Below are 24401 nucleotides of genomic sequence, written 5' to 3'. Positions count from 1 at the left end.
CCCAGATGCCGGGATCCCTGGGGGGGGGTACCCGGACGCCAGGGTCCCCGAAGGGGGGGCACTCGGACACCGGGGTCCTCGGGGCAGGGGGGTATCCGGATGCCAGGGTCCCTGAAGGGGGGGCACTCGGACGCCGGGGTCCCTGAAGTGGGGGGGGACCCAGATGCTGGGGTCCCTGGGGGGGGGTACCCGGACGCCAGGGTCCCCAAAGCGGGGGCACTCGGACACCGGGGTCCTCGGGGCAGGGGGGTACCCGGACACCAGGGTCCCCGAAGGGGGGGCACTCGGACGCCGGGGTCCCTGAAGTGGGGGGGGACCCAGATGCCGGGGTCCCTGGGGGGGGGTACCCGGACGCCAGGGTCCCCAAAGCGGGGGCACTCGGACGCCGGGGTCCCTGAAGTGGGGGGGGCACTTGGACACCGGGGTCCTTGGGTGGGGGGGGTACCCGGACGCCGGGGTCCCTGGCCGGGGGGTGCGAGGAGGGGGGAGGACAGGAAGTTCAGTGCCGCAGAGCCCCCAGCCCCCCCCCCCCGGGCTGCTCTAGGCGGGGGAGGGGGGACCGGGGGGGGCACGGTGGGGGGGGGCGCCGGCGAGGAGTCAATGGCTCGGGGGCTCCGCACGGTCCCGGGATGCTCTTTATTGGGGCCAAAACCCGGAGAGTCGCTTCGGCCGCCCCGACCTCCCTCCCGCCCTCCCAGTCTGGCCTGGTCTCTCCTGACCTTCCTCCCAGTGCTCCCAGTCTGCCCCAGTCTGGCCTGGTCTCTCCTGACCTTCCTCCCAGTGCTCCCAGTCTGGCCCAGTCTGGCCTGGTCTCTCCTGACCTTCCTCCCAGTGCTCCCAGTCTGGCCCAGTCTGGCCTGGTCTCTCCTGACCTTCCTCCCAGTGCTCCCAGTCTGGCCCAGTCTGGCCTGGTCTCCCCTGACCTTCCTCCCAGTGCTCCCAGTCTGGCCCAGTCTGGCCTGGTCTCTCCTGACCTTCCTCCCAGTGCTCCCAGTCTGCCCCAGTCTGGCCGGGTCTCCCTCATCCCACCTCTCGCCTCCTTCCATCTCCCCAGTCTCCTCCAGTCTCTCCCAGTCTGGTCTGGTCTCCCCCAGTCTCTCCTAGTCTCTCCCAGTCCTTCCCAGTCCCCTCCAGTCTCTCCCAGTCCCCCCCAGTCCCCGGGCCAAGACCCCCCCCCCCCAGCAGCCGGCACAGGCGTCGGGTAGGAGACGCCGCCGAGGCCGAAGGCACCGCCGCACCAGAGTCTTCCTCGGACCCCGCCGGGGTGGTTGGGGTGGGGGGGGAGAGTCGGTACCCGCGGGGTCGAGACCCCATTTCGGGGGCCAAAAGGCAGCAGGAGGCGGGCGGAGGAGCTGCGCCTTCCACCGGGGCGGACTGGGAGGCACTGGGAGGCACTGGGAGCAGGGGCAGGGCGCTTTCGAGTCTTTTTTCCCCCTTTTTATTTTGCGGCGTCACTCCGGGTGCGGGCACTGCACGCTCCTGGAGACGGGCGCCGCGGCGCCCTTGGCCAGCCGGTCGAGGCCGCGCAGGAGCCCCATCTTGCGCCGGATGGAGTGGTCCAGGTTGACGGTGAACTCGAGCAGGTCGCCGGCCTGGCGGGCGCTGAAGGGGAAGTCGCGGGCCAGGAAGGTCTCGAAGAGCTCGGGGTCGCCGTCCAGGCAGAGCACGTTGCGCAAGACCTCGCGGGCCGAGCAGAGCTCCTTGAGGTTCTCCTGGAAGATGCTCCACAAGCTCCGCGAGCCCAAGGCGGCCGCCGGCTGGCTCTGCTGCCGCGCGTCCTCCAAGCACTGCAGGGCCCAGCTCAGGCGGCACGGCCACTGGTTGGCCAGCACCACCCAAGCGGCGGCGGCGCGGGGCGAGATGTCCCGCCGGGGCCCGCCGTGGTGGAGCATCAGCCGCAGCGTGATGGGGATGGTGTTGACGATGCGGCGCATCTGGACGCTGCTGGAGGGGACGTAGCGGGAGAGGCGGTCGGTGTCGTCGTGCAGGCAGCGGAAAGCCGCGTGGATGTAGCGCACGGCCTCGGCGTCCAACTCGTGCCGGCTGCGCTCCCGGGGCGCCGCCGGCTCACCCTTGGCCCTGCTCCGGTGCAGGTTCCTCTCCACATTCCTGGTGATGATGCGGTACATGAGGTCCTCGCGCGTCTGCACCGCGTCCTCCAGGCACTGCAGCTTGGACCTCAAGCCCATCTCCGGGATGGAGAAGGGCAACGTCACCGTGCGGTTGAGGTAGAGGTACCCGTTGTCGGCCAAGCCCTTCATGCAGCTCGTCTGCTCCAGGCATGGCACGATCACGCTGGGGTCCACCACCAGGATGAAGATGAAGGGGCTGTTGGCGTCCGAGAGCAACGTGTTCATGGCGTTGAGCACCCCAGCCACCTTCTCCGGGAAGCAGATGTCCAAGCTGGTGATCTCCAGTACAACACGGAGCCGCCGCTTCTCGAAGATCTCCATGAAGGCCAGGAAGTTGATGAGCGCCTCGATCTCGTTGCGCACCTTGCTCATGAAGCCCAGCTGGCTGGTGAACTTCTCGCTGTTGGTCAGCCGCTCGATCTTCTTCTTCTCGCTGATGAGCAGGTTCTTGATGACGGAGACGGCGCCCAGCACCAAGCCGGATCCCGACAGCGAGGCAATGGTGCTGCCGATCACCTTCAGTGCACGGTTGTCCTTGATGCCGGGCACCAGCAAGGCCACCAAGAGCACGCTGAGGCCCGCGCTCAGCACGAAGAGCAGCCCCCAAAGCTTGAGGCACGTGTTTTTCTTGAGGATCCACTCCTTCTGGCTGAAACCGGAGGCAAAGTGGGGCCGACTGCCCATGACGTGGTAGAGGCTGAGCGGCAGAGCCCCAAAGTGGTGGCGGATGCTGTCGCAAAGGGTGGTGACCAGCCCGGCCCAAAGCTTGTCGCAGCCCGCGTACTGCCAGGCGCTGAAGCGGATGAAGATGAACTTGATGTTTTTCCTCCGGAGGTGGACTTCGGTGATCACCGGCTTGTAGAAAGCCAGGTACCACAGGGCCTGCAGCAGCCCCCAGCCCTCGGGGCTGCGCGGCTTCTGGTGGCTCTTCTGCAGCTCGGCTTCCTCGCGCCGTGCCATCTCCTCTTGCATGAAGCCTGAGGACAGAGAGAGAGAGTGGCCGCGGGTCACTTCCCTCCCACGGCATCATCTGCTGGTGGGTCTTCAGGAGGAACCCTGCGGGCAGCGTCACCCCCAAACCCTGGGGAGCAAATGGGCTGGATGTGGTGCAAGAGGGACCTCAAACGTTGGGGAGCAAATGGGCTGGATGTGGTGCAAGAGGGACCTCAAATGTTGGGGGAGCAAACGGGCTGGATGTGGTGCAAGAGGGACCTCAAACGTTGGGGAGCAAATGGGCTGGATGTGGTGCAAGAGGGACCTCAAATGTTGGGGGAGCAAACGGGCTGGATGTGGTGCAAGAGGGACTTCAAAAGTTGGGGGCAGATGGGCTGGATGTGGTGCAAGAGGGACCTCAAAAGTTGGGGGCAGATGGGCTGGGTGTGGTTGAAAAGGGCCCCCAGATGTTGGGGAGCAAATGGGCTGGATGTGGTGCAAGAGGGACCTCAAAAGTTGGGGGCAGATGGGCTGGATGTGGTGCAAGAGGGACCTCAAAAGTTGGGGGCAGATGGGCTGGATGTGGTGGAATAGGGCCCCCAGATGTTGGGGAGTGGATGGGCTGGATGTGGTGCAAGAAGGACCTCTAGTCTTGGGGGCAGATGGGCTGGATGTGGTGGAATAGGGCCCCCAGATGTTGGGGAGTGGATGGGCTGGATGTGGTGCAAGAGGGACCTCAAATGTTGGGGGCAGATGGGCTGGATGCGGTGCAAGAGGGACCTCAAACATTGGGGGCAGATGGGCTGGATGTGGTGCAAGAGGGACCTCAAAAGTTGGGGGCAGATGGGCTGGGTGTGGTTGAAAAGGGCCCCCAGATGTTGGGGAGCAAATGGGCTGGATGTGGTGCAAGAGGGACCTCAAACGTTGGGGGCAGATGGGCTGGATGCGGTGCAAGAGGGACCTCAAAAGTTGGGGGCAGATGGGCTGGGTGTGGTGCAAGAGGGACCTCAAAAGTTGGGGGCAGATGGGCTGGATGCGGTGCAAGAGGGACCTCAAAAGTTGGGGGCAGATGGGCTGGGTGTGGTTGAAAAGGGCCCCCAGATGTTGGGGAGTGGATGGGCTGGATGTGGTGCAAGAGGGACCTCAAACGTTGGGGGCAGATGGGCTGGATGTGGTGCAAGAGGGACCTCAAACGTTGGGGGCAGATGGGCTGGATGTGGTGCAAGAGGACCCCCCCCCCAAATCCGGGGGAGCGAACGTGCCGCGTCCCGCCGCCCCGCGCCTACCCGTGACCTTGTCGAGCAGCGAGTAGAGGCGCTGGCCGCAGGGCGCGTAGAAGCCCACGGTGACGGGGGTGGACGTGTGACACAGCGTCTTGGAGAGGCACCGGCAGTAAATGTCATCCTCCGTCAGCAGCTCTGGGGGAGACGAGGCGCCGGTGGGCGGCGGGGAGGGAAGCGGGGTCGGGGGTGGCCCCCCCCCTCCCCGGGAGCTGAACCCCTTTTGCAGCGCTCGGACCCTCGTTGCTCTTCAACCCCCCCCCCCCCCCAGCGCTCGCCTTCACCGCTTGCCGGTGTGGGGGGGGCGTGCATTGGGGCAGGGCAAATTTTAGGGCCGTTGCACCGCTTTCGTGCAGCCGCCCTGCCCCGAGAGACCCCCCCCCGCCACCCACCGCCCCGGTGAGCCTGGGGTATAACACGTCCTTTTGCTCCCCGCAGGAGAGAGCAGCCTGGGAAACACCCGGGATGGAAAACAGGCGGCGGTGACCCCCCCGCAGCCCGCCTGTCCTCATTGCAGCTGGCCGGGCTGCGGCTTGGGCGACTGTCACAACCCCGTGAGTAGACATCAGAGAATCCACCCCCTGCTCCGCCGGCACCTGGCGGCCGGGGCAGGGCCGCCACCTTTGCACAACGCTGGCCCCGCTCCAAGGACCTTCGGCCTCGCGGCGGCCGCCAGCCGGCCTATCGCCGCCCTGCACCCATGGGTGCTGCTTAGGGGAGGGAGGCGGGTTTGGGGAGGAACGGCCGGGATTCGGTGCAAGCCCGCGGTTGGGGGGGGGAGAGGAAGGTCCCGCAACGGTTGGCGGCACCAATTGGGGAACTTGGCCCAGCTCCTCGCCGCCTAATTTGCCTGGCCTATAATTAACGCCGGGGGGTAATTAAGGCCGGGGCTGCGGCTGCCAGCGAGGGGGCCGGGCGGTGGGGGCGGGCGAGCAAAGGTCGGCAAATGCCTCGCTCTCGCCCAAAATCTCCGGCGGCAGGTGACGGCGTTGGGCCCTCGGCGCGGGGCCGGGGCGGCACTTTGCAAGCCGAAAAGGCAGCAATCGCCTAAAGAACTGTTTCTTTCCCGAAAAAAAAATAGAAATCAGCCGAGTTAGTGCAGAAAAAAAAAAAAAAAGGACAGGAAAAAAAAAAAAACTGGCGGTTTGGGCTGGGCTCGCGCTAATTAGCCGGGTGGCAACGAGCTGCTTGGCGTTTGCCACCTGGGCCTCCGTGCCGGGAGCAAAGTCCGGCTGGAATTGCCCCCCCTGCTCCGTGACGCCGGCCCGGCACGTCCGTGCGCGCGGTGGTGGTCCGGGGAGGGGGCCGAAATCAGCGTTTGGAAATTGGTGGTTTGAGTCACGGGCCAGCCGGATATTCGGGTCCTGGCTCCGGTCCCGGCTCGGATCCCCGGCAGGGCTCTGGGCTGGGGAGCGTGGGGGCTTTGGGGCAAAACCCACAAGTTTTGAGGCTGCTTAGGTAGATTTGGGGCTGCTACAACCTGTGGGCTGGAGTGATGGGAGGGAGTGAGATGCGATGGGATAGGAAGGATGGGAATGGTATGGGATGGAAAAGATGTGATGGGCGAGGAGAGATGGGATGTGATGGGAGAGGACAGGAGGGATTGGGATAGGACGGGATTGGGATAAGTTTGGGATAGGATGGGATGGGATGGGATCAGATGGGGTGGGATCAAATGGGAGGGATGGGATGGACTGCAATGGGAAGGATGGGATGAGATGGGATGGGATAGCATGGGAGGGATGTGATCGGGTGGGATGGGGTAGGAATCTCGGGATGGGAGGGATAGGAGGCATGGGAGATGGGATGGGATGGAATCAGATAGGAGAGAGGGTGTGGGATGGGATCAGATGGCAGGGATGGGATGCGAGAGATCGGAGGGGACGGGATGGGATGGGATGGGATCAGATAGGAGGGATGGGATGCGAGAGATCGGAGGGGACGGGATGGGATGGGATGGGATGGGATGGGATGGGATGGGATGGGATGGGATGGGATGGGATGCGAGAGATTGGAGGGGATGGGATGGGATGGGATGGGATGGGATGGGATGGGATCAGATAGGAGGGATGGGATGTGAGAGATCGGAGGGGACGGGATGGGATGGGATGGGATCAGATGGCAGGGATGGGATGCGAGAGATCGGAGGGGACGGGATGGGATGGGATCAGATGGCAGGGATGGGATGCGAGAGATCGGAGGGGACGGGATGGGATGGGATGGGATCAGATGGCAGGGATGGGATGCGAGAGATCGGAGGGGACGGGATGGGATGGGATGGGATGGGATGGGATGGGATGGGATGGGATGGGATCAGATGGAAGAGGTGGGATAGGAGCAATCAGACAGGATGGGATGGGACACGATGAGACAGGAGAAATGGGACATGATGGGACAGGCTGGGATGGGATGGGATGCGATATGAGGGACGGGACGGGATGCCCCAGCACCACCGCCGCGCAGGACCAGCAGCTCGGGGCGGCGGGGGCCCCTCCAGCGCCCCGTGCCCGCCGCCCCCAGCCGTACCTTGGTGCTCCCCGGGCTCGACCTCCACGAAGGCTCTGTCCCCGCAGGCCGGCGGGTGCCCGCAGCCCCTGCACTCCTCAGCAGGCCCCAGGCAGGCCACGTTCTCCTCGCCGAAGCTCATGGGCGTCTCGGGGCCGGCGGTACACAACGGGCAGCAACCGCCCTGCCGGCACGGAGAGCCGCACGTCACCGGGCTGCAAAGCCTCGGCGCTGGCCGGACTGGGGACACTGGCCAGGCTGTCCTGAGGACGCTGGTGGCCATGGGACTGGCTGGACTGGGGGACACTGGCCAGGCTGTCCTGAGGGTGCTGGTGGCCATGGGACTGGCTGGACTGGGGACACTGGCCAGGCTGTTCTGAGGATGCTGGTGGCCATAGGACTGGCTGGATGGGGGGACACTGGCCAGGCTGTCCTGGGGTCACTGGTGGCCATAGGACTGGCTAAAACTGGGGGACACTGGCCAAGCTGTCCTGGGGTCACTGGTGGCCATGGGACTGGCTGGACTGGGGGACACTGGCCAGGCTGTCCTGGGGGTGCTGGTGGCCATGGGACTGGCTGTCCTGGTGATGCTGGTGGCCATAGGACTGGCTGGACTGGGGGACACTGGCCAAGCTGTCCTGGGGATGCTGGTGGCCATGGGACTGGCTGGATGGGGAGACACTGGCCAGGCTGTCCTGGGGGTGCTGGTGGCCATGGGACTGGCTGTCCTGGTGATGCTGGTGGCCATGGGACTGGCTGGAATGGGGACACTGGCCAGGCTGTCCTGAGGTCACTAGTGGCCATGGGACTGGCTGGATGGGGGGACATCGGCCAGGCTGTCCTGGGGATGCTGGTGGCCATGGGACTGGCTGTCCTGGTGATGCTGGTGGCCATGGGACTGGCTGGACTGGGGGACACTGGCCAAGCTGTCCTGGGGACGCTGGTGGCCATGGGACTGGCTGGATGGGGGGACACTGGCCAGGCTGTCCTGAGGTCACTAGTGGCCATGGGACTGGCTGTCGTGGGGATGCTGGTGGCCATGGGACTGGCTGGACTGGGGGACACTGGCCAAGCTGTCCTGGGGATGCTGGTGGCCATGGGACTGGCTGGACGGGGAGACACTGGCCAGGCTGTCCTGGGGGTGCTGGTGGCCATGGGACTGGCTGTCCTGGTGATGCTGGTGGCCATGGGACTGGCTGGACTGGGGGACACTGGCCAAGCTGTCCTGGGGACGCTGGTGGCCATGGGACTGGCTGGATGGGGGGACACTGGCCAGGCTGTCCTGGGGGTGCTGGTGGCCATGGGGCTGGCTGTCGTGGGGATGCTGGTGGCCATGGGACTGGCTGGACTGGGGGACACTGGCCAAGCTGTCCTGGGGACGCTGGTGGCCATGGGACTGGCTGTCGTAGGGACACTGGCCAGGCTGTCCTGAGGTCACTAGTGGCCATGGGACTGGCTGGACTGGGGACACTGGCCAGGCTGTCCTGGGGATGCTGGTGGCCATGGGACTGGCTGTCCTGGTGACGCTGGTGGCCATGGGACTGGCTGGACTGGGGGACACTGGCCAAGCTGTCCTGGTGACACTGGTGGCCATGGGACTGGCTGCCTTGGGGACATTGGCCAGACTGTCCTGGGGACGCTGGTGGCCATGGGACTGGCTGCCTTGGGGACATTGGCCAGACTGTTCTGGGGACGCTGGTGGCCATGGGACTGGCTGCCTTGGGGACATTGGCCAGACTGTTCTGGGGACGCTGGTGGCCATGGGACTGGCTGGACTGGGGACACTGGCCAGGCTGTTCTGGTGACGCTGGTGGCCATGGGACTGGCTGGACTGGGGACACTGGCCAGGCTGTCCTGGGGACGCTGGTGGCCATGGGACTGGCTGCCTTGGGGACATTGGCCAGACTGTTCTGGGGACACTGGTGGCCATGGGACTGGCCGGACTGGGGGGACACAGGGCCAGTCTGCCCTGGGGACATCAGTAAGCGTCCAAGTGCCACCTCTCCCCGTCCCCCTCCATCCCCACCCCGAAGGCATCGCTCCCCCCAAACCCCCATCCCAACACGCCGGGGTCACCCCGCAGCCAGACTCCCAGCCACGTCCCTTCCCGGTCCCCATCCCCGGGCCACCGAGCCGTCCCCGTCCTACCCGAGCCATCGCCATCGGAGCCCGCCCTGCCTCCGGCTGCATCCCCAGCTCACCGCGCTCCCAGCTACCTCCGGCCACATTTATCCATCGCCTCCTTGCCTTCGCTCGCCAGATTTATAGGGGGGGCCAAGGCCGGCGGCTCCAGCGGGTTGGGACCACGCCTGGCCTCTTTCCCTCCGGGCCCCTATGACAAACGCGCCAGGGAAGGGAGAGGGGGAAAAAAAAATATATAAGCAACCAACCAGCCCGGGCTCGAAAGGAAATAATTAAGTGCAGATTAGGCAGAAATTCTGGCTGCGCCAGTGGGAGCCGCGTTGCTGCAAATCCCGTGGGCATCGTCTCCTCCCCGCGCCTGAGTCAGGCGACAGCAATGTCCCGGCCGGCCCGGCCGGCTCCGGCCTCCGCTCGGCACGTGCCGCCGCCGCCGCCTTGCGGGATCGGGACGAGGGCGGCGGGCGCGGAGCGGGGCCGGCGGCTGCAGGGGAGGCGAGGGGTGCAGGGGACACGAGGGATGCAGAGGATGCAGGGGACATGGAGGACGTGGTGGATGCAGGGGGTGTGAGGGAGGCAGGGGACGAAGGGACATGGAGGATGCAGAGGATGCAGGGGACGTGGGGACACGAGGGAGGCAGGGAATGGAGGGGGCACAAGGGACATGAGGGATGCAGGGGACGAGGGGGACATGAGGGATGCAGATGGTGCAGGGGACACACGGGAGACGTGGGAGATGCGGGAACATGGGGCATGCAGGGGACACTGGGGACATGGGAGGTGTGAGGGAAGCAGGGGACATGGGGGACATTGGAGACATGGGAGAGACAGGGGGCAAGAGACATGCAGGGGACCCGGGACATGCAGGAGGGACATGTCCTCCCCGCCTCCCAGGGCTCCCAGTGAGCAGGGACGTGGGGACAGGGTGGCCAGCAGGTCCCTGGTGGGTCTCCATGGGGACATGGGGACAAGCTGGGCTGTGTCCCCAGTGGAGCCACATGGGGACAGGGTGGCTGGTGGGCCAGCAGGGTGGCCAGCAGGTCTCGTGTGCGACCTGCAGCCCATGCAACACGCGTGTGCAAAGCTCCCTGGCTCATGCAACACGCATGTGCGACCTGCAGCCCATGTAACATGTGCAAAGCTCCCTGGCACATGCAACACGCATGTGCGACCTGCAGCCCATGTAACATGTGCAAAGCTCCCTGGCTCATGCAACACGCATGTGCGACCTGCAGCCCGTGTAACATGTGCAAAGCTCCCTAGCTCATGCAACACACGTGTGCGACCTGCAGCCCATGTGACATGTGCAAAGCTCCCTAGCTCATGCAACACGCATGTGCGACCTGCAGCCCATGTGACATGTGCAAAGCTCCCTAGCTCATGCAACACGCATGTGCGACCTGCAGCCCATGTAACATGTGCAAAGCTCCCTAGCTCATGCAACACACGTGTGCGACCTGCAGCCCATGTAACATGTGCAAAGCTCCCTAGCTCATGCAACACGCATGTGTGACCTGCAGCCCATGTGACATGTGCAAAGCTTCCTAGCCCATGCAACACGTGTGCGACCTGCAGCCCATACAACATGTGTGTGCAAAGCTTCCTAGTCCATGCAACACGTGTGCGACCTGCAGCCCATGCAACATGTGTGTGCAAACCTCTGTAGCCCATGCAACACGCATGTGACCTGCAGCCCATGCAACATGTGTGTGCAAAGCTTCCTAGCCCATGCAACATGCATGTGCGACCAGCAGCCCATGCAACATGTGCGTGCAAAGCTTCCTAGCCCATGCAACACGCATGTGCGACCTGCAGCCCATGTAACATGTGCAAAGCTCCCTAGCTCATGCAACACACGTGTGCGACCTGCAGCCCATGTAACATGTGCAAAGCTCCCTAGCTCATGCAACATGCATGTGCGACCTGCAGCCCATGTGACATGTGCAAAGCTCCCTAGCTCATGCAACACACGTGTGCGACCTGCAGCCCATGTAACATGTGCAAAGCTCCCTAGCTCATGCAACACGCATGTGCGACCTGCAGCCCATGTAACATGTGCAAAGCTCCCTACCTCATGCAACACGCATGTGCGACCTGCAGCCCATGTGACATGTGCAAAGCTCCCTAGCTCATGCAACACGCATGTGTGACCTGCAGCCCATGTAACATGTGCAAAGCTCCCTAGCTCATGCAACACGCATGTGTGACCTGCAGCCCATGTGACATGTGCAAAGCTCCCTAGCTCATGCAACACACGTGTGCGACCTGCAGCCCGTGTAACATGTGCAAAGCTCCCTAGCTCATGCAACACGCATGTGCGACCTGCAGCCCATGTGACATGTGTAAAGCTCCCTAGCTCATGCAACACACATGTGCGACCTGCAGCCCATGTAACATGTGCAAAGCTCCCTAGCTCATGCAACACGCATGTGCGACCTGCAGCCCATGTGACATGTGTGTGCAAAGCTTCCTAGTCCATGCAACACGTGTGCGACCTGCAGCCCATGCAACATGTGTGTGCAAACCTCTGTAGCCCATGCAACACGCATGTGACCTGCAGCCCATGCAACATATGTGTGCAAAGCTTCCTAGCCCATGCAACATGCATGTGCGACCAGCAGCCCATGCAACATGTGTGTGCAAAGCTCCCTAGCTCATGCAACACGCATGTGCGACCTGCAGCCCATGCAACATGTGTGTGCAAACCTCTGTAGCCCATGCAACATGCATGTGCGACCAGCAGCCCATGCAACATGTGTGTGCAAACCTCTGTAGCCCATGCAACATGCATGTGCGACCTGCAGCCCATGCAACATGTGTGTGCAAAGCTTCCTAGCCCATGCAACATGCATGTGCGACCAGCAGCCCATGCAACATGTGTGTGCGAAGCTTCCTAGCCCATGCAACATGCATGTGCGACCAGCAGCCCATGCAACATGTGTGTGCAAAGCTTCCTAGCCCATGCAACATGCATGTGCGACCTGCAGCCCATGCAACATGTGTGTGCAAAGCTTCCTAGCCCATGCAACATGCATGTGCGACCAGCAGCCCATGCAACATGTGTGTGCGAAGCTCCCTGGTGCCCGCCGAGGAGGGAGCCCCGAAGGCCCAGGGCTGCTCCCTGGCGCCCCGAGCGCGGCCAGGACTCAGCGGGGCCGCGGGCTGCAGCGGGCGCAGGTGCCCCGGGGCGCAGGCACCGGCAGAGCCGAAGGGGTTAAGGAGGCGCAGCCGGAGCTGCCGACTGGGAAACGAAAGCGAAGGTGACCGAGAGTGGACTTGAACCGCCCCAGGTTTCGGGCCTGAGAGACCTGTTGTCCCAGTGTCGGAGCAGAGGGATCCCACCGTCCTGGGCATCGGAGCCGAGGGATCTCACTGTCCCGGGTGTCGGAGCCGAGGGATCCCGCTGTCCCAGTGTTGGAGCTGAGGGATCCCACCGTCCCGGGTGTCGGAGCCGAGGGATCCCACTGTCCCGGGTGTCAGAGCCGAGGGATCCCACCGTCCCGGGCGTCGGAGCTGAAGGATCCCACCGATCCCACCATCCCAGGCATCTGAGTTGAGGGATCCCACCGTCCTGGGCATCGGAGCTGAAGGATCCCACCATCCTGGGTGTCGGAGCCGAAGGATCCCACCGTCCCGGGCGTCGGAGCCGAGGGACCCGTCGTCCTAGTGTTGGAGCCGAGGGATCCCATCGTCCCGGGCGTCGGAGCCGAAGGATCCCACCGTCCCGGGCGTCGGAGCCGAGGGACCCGTCGTCCTAGTGTCGGAGCCGAGGGATCCCACCGTCCCGGGCGTCGGAGCCGAAGGATCCCACCGTCCCGGGCGTCGGAGCCGAGGGACCCGTCGTCCTAGTGTCGGAGCCGAGGGCAGGGGCACGTGGCCACCATGTCTTTCAATGTGCCCATCATCAACCCAGTGAGCAGGGTCCCGGGGTGCTGAGGACCATAGGGGCTGGGGAGGGGTGGCGCATATGGGGCTGGAGGTGGCCATATAGGGCTGGGGGCTAAATGGGACCTAGGGTGGCCATAAAGGGCCAGGGGTGACCCAAAGGGACTAGGATGGTCACACATGATTGGGGTGGTCATATGGGATCGGGGGTGACTCTATGGGCCAGGGGTGGCCATAGAGGGCCAAGGGTGGGCACAGGGGGCCATGAGTGGTCACAAGGGGCCAGAGGTGGCCACAAGGGGCCAGGGGTGGCCAGCAGGACCAGGGGTGGTTGGGGGTGACCCAATGGGACCGAAGCAATCAGACAGGACCAGGGTGGCCATAGGGAGCCCGGGGTAACCCCCCCCGCCAGGGTCATCGGACCCAAATCCTCGGGGTCTTGCAGAGCGTCCCCTTTTCTGGCTACATCTCCGGGGGCATGAGCCAGGGGAAGATGGTGATCATCCAAGGACAGGTCCAGCTCAGGGTGAAGAGGTTGGTACCGGTCGGACCCTCCGGAGGGGTGCCCATCCCATATCCATAGGGTCATCCGCGGGGTCTGGGGGCCGTGGGGCTTGCAGGGATGCTCGGGGGGGTGCCCATCCCGTATCCATAGGGTCATCCGCGGGGTCTGGGGGCTGTGGGGCTTGCAGGGATGCTCGGGGGGGGATGCCCATCCCATATCCATAGGGTCATCCGCGGGGTCTGGGGGCCGTGGGGCTTGCAGGGATGCTCGGGGGGATGTCCATCCCGTATCCATAGGGTCATCCGCGGGGTCTGGGGGCCGTGGGCCTTGCAGGGATGCTCGTGGAGGGGGTGCCCATCCCGTATCCATAGGGTCATCCGCGGGGTCTGGGGGCCGTGGGGCTTGCAGGGATGCTCGGGGGGGATGCCCATCCCGTATCCATAGGGTCATCCGCGGGGTCTGGGGGCCGTGGGGCTTGCAGGGATGCTCGGGGGGGTGCCCATCCCATATCCATAGGGTCATCTGCGGGGTCTGGGGGCCGTGGGGCTTGCAGGGATGCTCGGGGGGATGTCCATCCCGTATCCATAGGGTCATCCGCGGGGTCTGGGGGCCGTGGGGCTTGCAGGGATGCTCGTGGAGGGGGTGCCCATCCCGTATCCATAGGGTCATCCGCAGGGTCTGGGGGCCGTGGGGCTTGCAGGGATGCTCGGGGGGGATGCCCATCCCGTATCCATAGGGTCATCCGCGGGGTCTGGGGGCCGTGGGGCTTGCAGGGATGCTCGTGGAGGGGGTGCCCATCCCGTATCCATAGGGTCATCCGCGGGGTCTGGGGGCCGTGGGGCTTGCAGGGATGCTCGGGGGGGGGTGCCCATCCCGTATCCATAGGGTCATCCGCGGGGTCTGGGGGCCGTGGGGCTTGCAGGGATGCTCGGGGGGGATGCCCATCCCATATCCATAGGGTCATCCGCGGGGTCTGGGGGCCGTGGGGCTTGCAGGGATGCTCGTGGAGGGGGTGCCCATCCCGTATCCATAGGGTCATCCGCGGGGTCTGGGGGCCGTGGGGCTTGCAGGGATGCTCGGGGGGGGGTGCCCATCCCGTATCCATAGGGTCATCCGCGGGGTCTGGGGGCCGTGGGGCTTGCAGGGATGCTCGGGGGGGGATGCCCATCCCGTATCCATAGGGTCATCTGCGGGGTCTGGGGGCCGTGGGGCTTGCAGGGATGCTCGGGGGGGGATGCCCATCCCGTATCCATAGGGTCATCCGCGGGGTCTGGGGGCCGTGGGGCTTGCAGGGATGCTTGGGGTGGGGGGGTGCCCATCCCGTATCCATAGGGTCATCCGCGGGGTCTGGGGGCCGTGGGGCTTGCAGGGATGCTCGGGGGGGATGCCCATCCCGTATCCATAGGGTCATCCGCAGGGTCTGGGGGCCGTGGGGCTTGCAGGGATGCTCGGGGGGGGGGTGCCCATCCCGTATCCATAGGGTCATCCGCAGGGTCTGGGGGCCGTGGGGCTTGCAGGGATGCTCGGGGGGGGGTGCCCATCCCGTATCCATAGGGTCATCCGCGGGGTCTGGGGGCCGTGGGGCTTGCAGGGATGCTTGGGGTGGGGGGATGCCCATCCCGTATCCATAGGGTCATCCGCGGGGTCTGGGGGCCGTGGGGCTTGCAGGGATGCTTGGGGTGGGGGGGTGCCCATCCCGTATCCATAGGGTCATCCGCGGGGTCTGGGGGCCGTGGGGCTTGCAGGGATGCTCGGGGGGGGGGGTGCCCATCCCGTATCCATAGGGTCATCCGCGGGGTCTGGGGGCCGTGGGGCTTGCAGGGATGCTCGGGGGGGATGCCCATCCCATATCCATAGGGTCATCCGCGGGGTCTGGGGGCCGTGGGGCTTGCAGGGATGCTCAGGGGGGATGCCCATCCCGTATCCATAGGGTCATCCGCGGGGTCTGGGGGCCGTGGGGCTTGCAGGGATGCTCGGGGGGGATGCCCATCCCATATCCATAGGGTCATCCGCGGGGTCTGGGGGCCGTGGGGCTTGCAGGGATGCTCGGGGGGGTGCCCATCCCATATCCATAGGGTCATCCGCGGGGTCTGGGGGCCGTGGGGCTTGCAGGGATGCTCAGGGGGGATGCCCATCCCATATCCATAGGGTCATCCGCGGGGTCTGGGGGCCGTGGGGCTTGCAGGGATGCTCGGGGGGGGGGATGCCCATCCCGTATCCATAGGGTCATCCGCGGGGTCTGGGGGCCGTGGGGCTTGCAGGGATGCTCGGGAGGGGATGCCCATCCCGTATCCATAGGGTCATCCGCGGGGTCTGGGGGCCGTGGGGCTTGCAGGGATGCTCGGGGAGGGGATGCCCATCCCGTATCCATAGGGTCATCCGCGGGGTCTGGGGGCCGTGGGGCTTGCAGGGATGCTCGGGGGGGTGCCCATCCCATATCCATAGGGTCATCCGCGGGGTCTGGGGGCCGTGGGGCTTGCAGGGATGCTCGGGGGGATGCCCATCCCGTATCCATAGGGTCATCCGCGGGGTCTGGGGGCCGTGGGGCTTGCAGGGATGCTCGGGGGGATGCCCATCCCGTATCCATAGGGTCATCCGCGGGGTCTGGGGGCCGTGGGGCTTGCAGGGATGCTCGGGAGGGGATGCCATCCCGTATCCATAGGGTCATCCGCAGGGTCTGGGGGCTGTGGGGCTTGCAGGGATGCTCGTGGAGGGGGTGCCCATCCCGTATCCATAGGGTCATCCGCAGGGTCTGGGGGCCGTGGGGCTTGCAGGGATGCTCGGGGGGGGGTGCCCATCCCGTATCCATAGGGTCATCTGCGGGGTCTGGGGGCCGTGGGGCTTGCAGGGATGCTCGGGGGGATGCCCATCCCGTATCCATAGGGTCATCTGCGGGGTCTGGGGGCCGTGGGGCTTGCAGGGATGCTTGGGGTGGGGGGGTGCCCATCCCGTATCCATAGGGTCATCCGCGGGGTCTGGGGGCCGTGGGGCTTGCAGGGATGCTCGGGGGGGTGCCCATCCCATATCCATAGGGTCATCCGCGGGGTCTGGGGGCCGTGGGGCTTGCAGGGATGCTCGGGGGGATGCCCATCCCGTATCCATAGGGTCATCCGCGGGGTCTGGGGGCCGTGGGGCTTGCAGGGATGCTCGGGGGGATGCCCATCCCATATCCATAGGGTCATCCGCGGGGTCTGGGGACCGTGGGGCTTGCAGGGATGCTCGGGGGGGTGCCCATCCCGTATCCATAGGGTCATCCGCGGGGTCTGGGGGCCGTGGGGCTTGCAGGGATGCTCGGGGGGATGCCCATCCCATATCCATAGGGTCATCCGCAGGGTCTGGGGGCCGTGGGGCTTGCAGGGATGCTCGGGGGGATGCCCATCCCATATCCATAGGGTCATCCGCAGGGTCTGGGGACCGTGGGGCTTGCAGGGATGCTCGGGGGGTGCCCATCCCGTATCCATAGGGTCATCTGCGGGGTCTGGGGGCCGTGGGGCTTGCAGGGATGCTCGGGGGGGTGCCCATCCCATATCCATAGGGTCATCCGCGGGGTCTGGGGGCCGTGGGGCTTGCAGGGATGCTCGTGGAGGGGGTGCCCATCCCGTATCCATAGGGTCATCCTCAGGGTCTGGGGGCCGTGGGGCTTGCAGGGATGCTCGGGGGGGATGCCCATCCCATATCCATAGGGTCATCCACGGGGTCTGGGGGCCGTGGGGCTTGCAGGGATGCTCGGGGGGGGTGCCCATCCCATATCCATAGGGTCATCCGCGGGGTCTGGGGGCCGTGGGGCTTGCAGGGATGCTCGTGGAGGGGGTGCCCATCCCGTATCCATAGGGTCATCCGCGGGGTCTGGGGGCCGTGGGGCTTGCAGGGATGCTCGGGGGGGATGCCCATCCCATATCCATAGGGTCATCCGCGGGGTCTGGGGGCCGTGGGGCTTGCAGGGATGCTCGGGGGGATGCCCATCCCATATCCATAGGGTCATCCGCGGGGTCTGGGGGCCGTGGGGCTTGCAGGGATGCTCGGGGGGGGTGCCCATCCCGTATCCATAGGGTCATCCGCGGGGTCTGGGGGCCGTGGGGCTTGCAGGGATGCTCGGGGGGGTGCCCATCCCGTATCCATAGGGTCATCCGCGGGGTCTGGGGGCCGTGGGGCTTGCAGGGATGCTCGGGGGGGATGCCCATCCCGTATCCATAGGGTCATCCGCGGGGTCTGGGGGCCGTGGGGCTTGCAGGGATGCTCGGGGGGGGTGCCCATCCCGTATCCATAGGGTCATCCGCAGGGTCTGGGGGCCGTGGGGCTTGCAGGGATGCTCGGGGGGGGTGCCCATCCCGTATCCATAGGGTCATCCTCAGGGTCTGGGGGCCGTGGGGCTTGCAGGGATGCTCGGGGGGGGATGCCCATCCCGTATCCATAGGGTCATCCGCGGGGTCTGGGGGCCGTGGGGCTTGCAGGGATGCTCGGGGGGGATGCCCATCCCGTATCCATAGGGTCATCCGCGGGGTCTGGGGGCCGTGGGGCTTGCAGGGATGCTCGGGAGGGGTGCCCATCCCATATCCATAGGGTCATCCGCGGGGTCTGGGGGCCGTGGGGCTTGCAGGGATGCTCGGGGGGGGTGCCCATCCCGTACCCCGGGGCTGGGGCCCGGGCGGCGGTGACAGCGGCCGGCGGCCCCCAGGTTCGCGGTGAACCTGCGCTGCAGCACGGGCGACATCGCCCTGCACGTGAACCCGCGCTTCGACGAGGGCCAGCCCGTGGTGGTGTGCAACGCGCAGCAGGCCGGCGCCTGGGGCTCGGAGCAGCGCTGCCCCGCCGCCCCCCTGGCCCCCGGCGCCTACTTCGAGCTCATCATCAACGCCCAGGCGCTCTGCTACCAGGTGGGGTGCACGCCGCCCATCACCCCCCCCCCACTCCGGGCCGTGGGGGAACAGAGCCACCGGACCTGCAGCAGTGGGTGCACAGAGCCCCCGGACCTGCAGCAGTGGGTGCAGACCCCCCCGCCCCGGACCCGCAGCAATGGGTGCACAGAGCCCCCGGACCCACAGCAATGGGAGCACAGAGCCCCTGGATCCACAGCAATGGGTGCACACAGCCCCAGACCCACAGCAGTGGGTGCAGACCCCCCGCCCCGGACCCACAGCAATGGGTGCAGACCCCCCCCTAGACCCACAGCAATGGGAGCACAGAGCCCCTGGATCCACAGCAATGGGTTCACACAGCCCCAGACCCACAGCAGTGGGTGCAGACCCCCCCCTAGACCCGCAGCAATGGGTGCATAGACTCCCTAGATCCACAACAAGGGGTGCACAGAGCCCCAGACCCACAGCAATGGGTGCAGACCCCCCCCAGACCCGCAGCAATGGGTGCATAGACTCCCTAGATCCACAACAATGGGTGCACAGAGCCCCAGACCCACAGCAGTGGGTGCAGACCCCCCCCTAGACCCACAGCAATGGGTGCATAGACTCCCTAGATCCACAACAATGGGTGCACAGAGCCCCAGACCCACAGCAGTGGGTGCAGACCCCCCCCCCTAGACCCGCAGCAGTGGGTGCATAGACTCCCTAGATCCACAGCAATGGGTGCACAGAGCCCCAGATCCACAGCAGTGGGTGCAGACCCCCCCCTAGACCCACAGCAATGGGTGCATAGACTCCCTAGATCCACAGCAATGGGTGCACACAGCCCCAGACCCACAGCAATGGGTGCAGACCCCCCCCAGACCCGCAGCAGTGGGTGCATAGACTCCCTGGATCCACAGCAATGGGTTCACACAGCCCCAGACCCACAGCAGTGGGTGCAGACCCCCCCCTAGACCCGCAGCAATGGGTGCATAGACTCCTTAGATCCACAGAAATGGGTGCACACAGCCCCAGACCCACAGCAATGGGTGCAGACCCCCCCCAGACCCGCAGCAGTGGGTGCATAGACTCCCTAGATCCACAGCAATGGGTGCACAGAGCCCCAGACCCACAGCAATGGGTGCAGACCCCCCCCTAGACCCGCAGCAATGGGTGCATAGACTCCCTAGATCCACAACAATGGGTGCACACAACCCCAGACCCACAGAAATGGGTGCAGACCCCCCCCTAGACCCACAGCAATGGGTGCATAGACTCCCTAGATCCACAGGAAGGAGTGCAGACCCCCCCCTGGACCTGCAGCAATGGGTGCAGACCCCCCTCTGGACCCACAGCAATGGGTGCACAGAGCCCCTAGATCCACAGCAGTGGGGGCATAGGCCCCCTACATCCACAGCAATGGGTGAAGACCCCCCTGGACCCACGGCAATGGGTGCACAGAGCCCCAGACCTGCAGCAATGGGTGCACTGTGCCCCCCCAGACCCACAGCAATGGGTGCAGACCCCCCCTAGACCCACAGCAGTGGGTGCACAGAGCCCCTGGACCCACAGCAATGGGTGCAGACCCCCCCTAGACCTGCAGCAGTGGGTGCACAGAGCCCCCCCCCCTCCTTGGACCCTTTACCAAACCCTCCTCCAAAGTGGGAGCCAGCATCTGTTCCCCAATTTTGGAGGTGGGAGTTGGGGGGGGGGGGTGAGCCGGAGCTCCCAGCGCTCCCGTGGGCACCCTGGGGTGCCAGCACCCACCGCTCGAGCCTCCCCGAACCGCTGCTCCCGGCAGGTCTCGGTGAACGGGCAGCATTTCCTGCAGTTCCTCCATCGCCTGCCCCTGCACACGGTCCAGACGCTCGAGGTCACCGGCGACGTCACCCTCACCTGCATCAGCTTCGCCGGCTCGGTGAGCACCCGCCGGCCCCCGGCAAGCCCCGAGCGGGGGGGAAAAAGGCCCGGCAGCACCCCGGGGTGCTCACCTTGCTCTGCTTCCTCTCCTCAGGGGCAGCCGGCGCAGCCCCCTGCTCCAGGGTTTAACAGGGTGAGTGGGGCTCGTGGGTGCCTGTGAGCGTGCAAAGGCCTCCTGGTGCCCATGGGTGCCTGTGGGTGCCCATGAGTGTGCAAAGGCCTCCTGGTGCCCATGGGTGCCTGTGGGGGCCCATGAGTGTGCAAAGGCCTCCGGTATCGCCTCCTGGTGCCCATGGGTGCCTGTGGGTGCCCGTGAGTGTGCAAAGACCTCCTGGTGCCCATGGGTGCCTGTGGGTGCCCGTGAGTGTGCAAAGGCCTCCGGTATCGCCTCCTGGTGCCTGTGGGTGCCTGTGGGTGCGTGTGAGTGTGCAAAAGCCTCCTGTCCCGGTTCCGGGACTCTCTGGCTGGTGCTCACAGGTCTCTCCCTTCCTGCAGCTCATTTTCCAGCCTCAGCTGCAGCCGCTGCTGGGAAGTGCTGTGAGTGGGAGCTGGGTGATGGCAGATCTGGCGTCACCCCAGGGGCACCCCAGGGTGCCAAGGCACCATGGCAGGTGGCCAGGTGCTGGGTCTAAGGCCATATGGGTGCAGGCGGGTGTGCATGCATGCATGGGGCGCGCAAATGCCCACTGGTGCGCAAACGCCTCTGGGTGCCTGTGGGTGCAAATGGGTGCACAGATGCATGGGGGTGCAAACGGGTGCACAGATGCATGGCAGTGCAAACGGGTGCACAGATGCATGGGGGTGCAAATGGGTGCACAGCCGCATGGGGGTGCAAATGGGTGCACAGATGCATGGCGGTGCCCACGGGTGTGCAAATGCATGTGCGTGCACAGGAGCGTGCAAATGCCACCGGCCTGTCCCAAACCCGAGTGCCAGGTGCTCGGCGCCCATCGGGCTCCGGAGCGGGTGCTCCCACTGCAGGTGGGGGGAGATGCTTCAGGTTGAGCCAGGTCGGGGGGGGGTCTCCCATGGGTGCTTCATCCCAGCCCGCAGTGGGGGCGGCCGATTCGGAGCTTCTCTCCTGTCTCTGCAGAAGAAGCAGGGAAAGATGGGTGCCCAGCAGGCTCAGGTACGGGGCTGGATGGCACAGGGACCCCCTAGGGTGGGGGGGGGGTCCTTACAGCTTCACAGGGGTGTCCCGGTGGGTGACACCGGGGACCGCCGGGGCACCCCAGCACCCACCCTCCTCTCCTTGCAGCTCAACACGCCGGTGACTGTCAGCAACCCGGTGAGCGCGCCCTGTGCCCCCCACCCTATGTTTGGGGAGGGGTGTTAAGGGTGGCTCCAGGGCAGGGGGGGGCGCCTGGGCCCCCAGGGTTTGGGGGGGGTTGCTGAGTCCAGCCGGTGTCCCCGCAGAGCGTCCCCTTCCAAGTGGCGCTGCCCAAAACACCCTCGGCCCAGCCCCGGCCCATCACCATCGTGGGCAGCGTCCACCCGCGCGCCAACAGGTCAGGCCGGCACGGGCGGCTGCGGGGGGGGGGGGTGTCTGGGATGTCAGAGGGGGTCCTGGGGGCTGGGGAGGGGTCTAGGGTGCTGGAAGGAGGCTGTGAGATGGTGGAGGGGGTGCTGGAGGTGGGTTTGGGGTGGTGGAAGGGGTCAGGTGCTGGAGGGGGTCCTGGAGGGGGTTCCTGGGTGCTGGAGGTGGGTTTGGGGTGGTGGAAGGGGTTCTGGGGGCTGAGAGGGGGGGTACTGGGTGGGGCAGAGTCTAGGGTGCTGGAGGGGGATTGGGTTGCCAGAAAGGGTCCAGGATGCCGCAGGGGGTCCAGGATGCTGAAGAGGGGTCCTGGGTGCTGGAGAGGGACTGAGATGCTGCAAGGGCGGACCAGGATGCCAAAGGAGAGGGGGTCCAGGATGCTGGGGGGGCATCCGAAATGCTGGAGAGGGTCTGGGATGTCAGAGGGGTGTCTGGGATGCTGGAGGTGGGTCCAGGATGCTGGAGGTGGGTCTGGGATGCTGGAGGTGGGTCTGGGATGCTGGAGATGGGTCCAGGATGCTGGAGGTGGGTCTGGGATGCTGGAGATGAGTCCAGGATGCTGGAGGTGGGTCTGGGATGCTGGAGGTGGGTCCAGGATGCTGGAGGTGGGTCTGGGATGCTGGAGGTGGGTCCAGGATGCTGGAGGTGGGTCTGGGATGCTGGAGGTGGGTCCAGGATGCTGGAGGTGGGTCCAGGATGCTGGAGGTGGGTCTGGGATGCTGGAGGGCTCTGGGATGCTGGAGGTGGGTCTGGGATGCTGGAGATGGGTCCAGGATGCTGGAGGTGGGTCTGGGATGCTGGAGATGAGTCCAGGATGCTGGAGGTGGGTCTGGGATGCTGGAGGTGGGTCCAGGATGCTGGAGGTGGGTCTGGGATGCTGGAGATGAGTCCAGGATGCTGGAGGTGGGTCTGGGATGCTGGAGGTGGGTCCAGGATGCTGGAGGTGGGTCTGGGATGCTGGAGATGAGTCCAGGATGCTGGAGGTGGGTCTGGGATGCTGGAGGTGGGTCCAGGATGCTGGAGGTGGGTCTGGGATGCTGGAGGTGGGTCTGGGATGCTGGAGATGGGTCCGGGATGCTGGAGGTGGGTCTGGGATGCTGGAGATGGGTCTGGGATGCTGGAGGTGGGTCCGGGATGCTGGAGGTGGGTCTGGGATGCTGGAGATGGGTCCAGGATGCTGGAGGTGGGTCTGGGATGCTGGAGATGGGTCTGGGATACTGGAGATGGGTCCAGGATGCTGGAGGTGGGTCTGGGATGCTGGAGATGGGTCTGGGATACTGGAGATGGGTCCAGGATGCTGGAGGTGGGTCTGGGATGCTGGAGATGGGTCCGGGATGCTGGAGGTGGGTCCAGGACGCTGGAGATGAGTCCAGGATGCTGGAGGGGCTCTGGGATGCTGGAGGTGGGTCTGGGATGCTGGAGGTGGGTCCAGGACGCTGGAGATGAGTCCAGGATGCTGGAGGGGCTCCGAGGTGCTGGAGGTGGGTCCAAGACGCTGGAGAAGGGGGTGGTCTGGGCACCCAGAACGGCAGTCGAGGCCCCCGGCGTGGCGGCAGGTTTCACGTGAACCTGCGGAGCAGCATCTCGGGCAACGTGGTGCTGCACATCAACCCGCGGCTGCGGGAGGCGGCGCTGGTGAGGAACACGCAGCGGCACGGGCAGTGGGGCACCGAGGAGCGCCACTGCACCACCATGCCCTTCGGGGCCGGGCAGCCCTTCCAGGTGAGCCGGAGTCCGGCCTGCGGGCCGCCCCGCGCCGCCCCGCCAGGGCCCGGCCGAGCCCCTCGGCTCCGGTTTGGTTTTTTTCCCCCCCGTCCCCGGACGCAGATGGAGATCCGGACGCAGAGCCACGGCTACCAGGTGTCGGTGAACGGGCAGCATGTCTTCGACTACAGGCACCGGCTGCCGCCTGGCGAGGTCGACCAGCTGGAGATCGCTGGCGACGTCACCCTCGCCTGCGTGCAGTACTGAGCCCCCCCGCGCCGGGCGCTGGGTGCTGGCACGGCTCCAGGAGCTGGGCACCGGCACGGGCATGGGGATGGGCATGGGCATGGGCATGGGCATGGGCATGGGCATGGGCACGGGCACGGGCATGGAGATGGGCACGGGCACGGGCACGGGCATGGGCACGGGCATGGGCACGGGCATGGGGATGGGCACGGGCATGGGCATGGGCATGGGCATGGGCACGGACATGGGGATGGGCATGGGCACGGGCACGGGCGTGGGCACGGACATGGGGATGGGCATGGGGATGGGAACGGGCATGGGCATGGCTCCAGGAGCCGGGAACTGGGCACCAGGCTCCAGGAACCAGCATGGGGATGGGGAAGGGGATGGGGATGGTTCTGAGCTGCAGAAATCAGCATGGGGATGGGGATGGCTCTGGGCTCCAGGAACCAGCATGGGGAAGGGGATGGAGATGGGCTGGGGATGGGGAAGGGGAAGGGGATGGGATGGAGATGGGGTGGGGATGGGGATGGGGAAGGGGATGGGATGGGGATGGGGATGGGAATGGGGATGGGGATGGCTCCGAGCTCCGGGAACCAGCATGGGGATGGGGATGGAGATGGGATGGGGATGGGGATGGGGAAGGGGAAGGGGATGGGATGGAGATGGGATGGGGATGGGGATGGGGATGGGGACAGAGATGGGATGAGGATGGGGATGGGGATGGGGACGGGGATGACTCTGAGCTCCAGGAACCAGCATGGGGATGGGGAAGGAGAT

General features: G+C 65.8%; 2 protein-coding genes across 7 annotated transcripts; one reads left to right on the top strand and one right to left on the bottom strand.

The window, feature by feature from the left end:
* Positions 1–1331: 1331 nt before the first annotated feature.
* NKPD1 (NTPase KAP family P-loop domain containing 1) lies at positions 1332–9240 on the bottom strand. 2 transcript variants are annotated; one of them, XM_068910388.1, is made up of 4 exons: positions 8999–9240; positions 6872–7034; positions 4352–4483; positions 1332–3109 (listed from the first exon to the last, which is right to left on the bottom strand). In XM_068910388.1, exons 1-4 carry the CDS (start codon positions 9038–9040, stop codon positions 1452–1454), a joined length of 1995 nt encoding a protein of 664 aa, XP_068766489.1. In that variant the 5' UTR covers positions 9041–9240; the 3' UTR covers positions 1332–1451. The 2 variants fall into 2 exon arrangements, with proteins under 2 accessions (XP_068766489.1, XP_068766490.1); XM_068910389.1 differs by having other exon boundaries at positions 9052–9240.
* Positions 9241–12226: 2986 nt separating this feature from the next.
* Positions 12227–23791, top strand: LOC138061275 (galectin-4-like). 5 transcript variants are annotated; one of them, XM_068910398.1, is made up of 11 exons: positions 12227–12901; positions 13320–13408; positions 18055–18253; positions 20019–20135; positions 20232–20270; positions 20633–20674; positions 21231–21266; positions 21396–21425; positions 21554–21645; positions 23228–23393; positions 23499–23791. In XM_068910398.1, the coding sequence occupies exons 1-11, from the start codon at positions 12872–12874 to the stop codon at positions 23640–23642; spliced, it is 984 nt and encodes a 327-aa protein (XP_068766499.1). In that variant the 5' UTR covers positions 12227–12871; the 3' UTR covers positions 23643–23791. The 5 variants fall into 5 exon arrangements, with proteins under 5 accessions (XP_068766499.1, XP_068766501.1, XP_068766500.1 ...); XM_068910400.1 differs by lacking the exon at positions 20633–20674; XM_068910399.1 differs by lacking the exon at positions 21231–21266.
* The last annotated feature ends 610 nt before the right edge of the window (positions 23792–24401 follow it).

This window comes from Struthio camelus, chromosome 16, assembly GCF_040807025.1.
Source record: "Struthio camelus isolate bStrCam1 chromosome 16, bStrCam1.hap1, whole genome shotgun sequence".
NCBI classification, from domain to species: Eukaryota; Metazoa; Chordata; class Aves; order Struthioniformes; family Struthionidae; genus Struthio; species Struthio camelus.
Note: the sequence above shows the minus strand (reverse complement) of the source record. Positions and strands in the feature narration are given on the sequence as shown.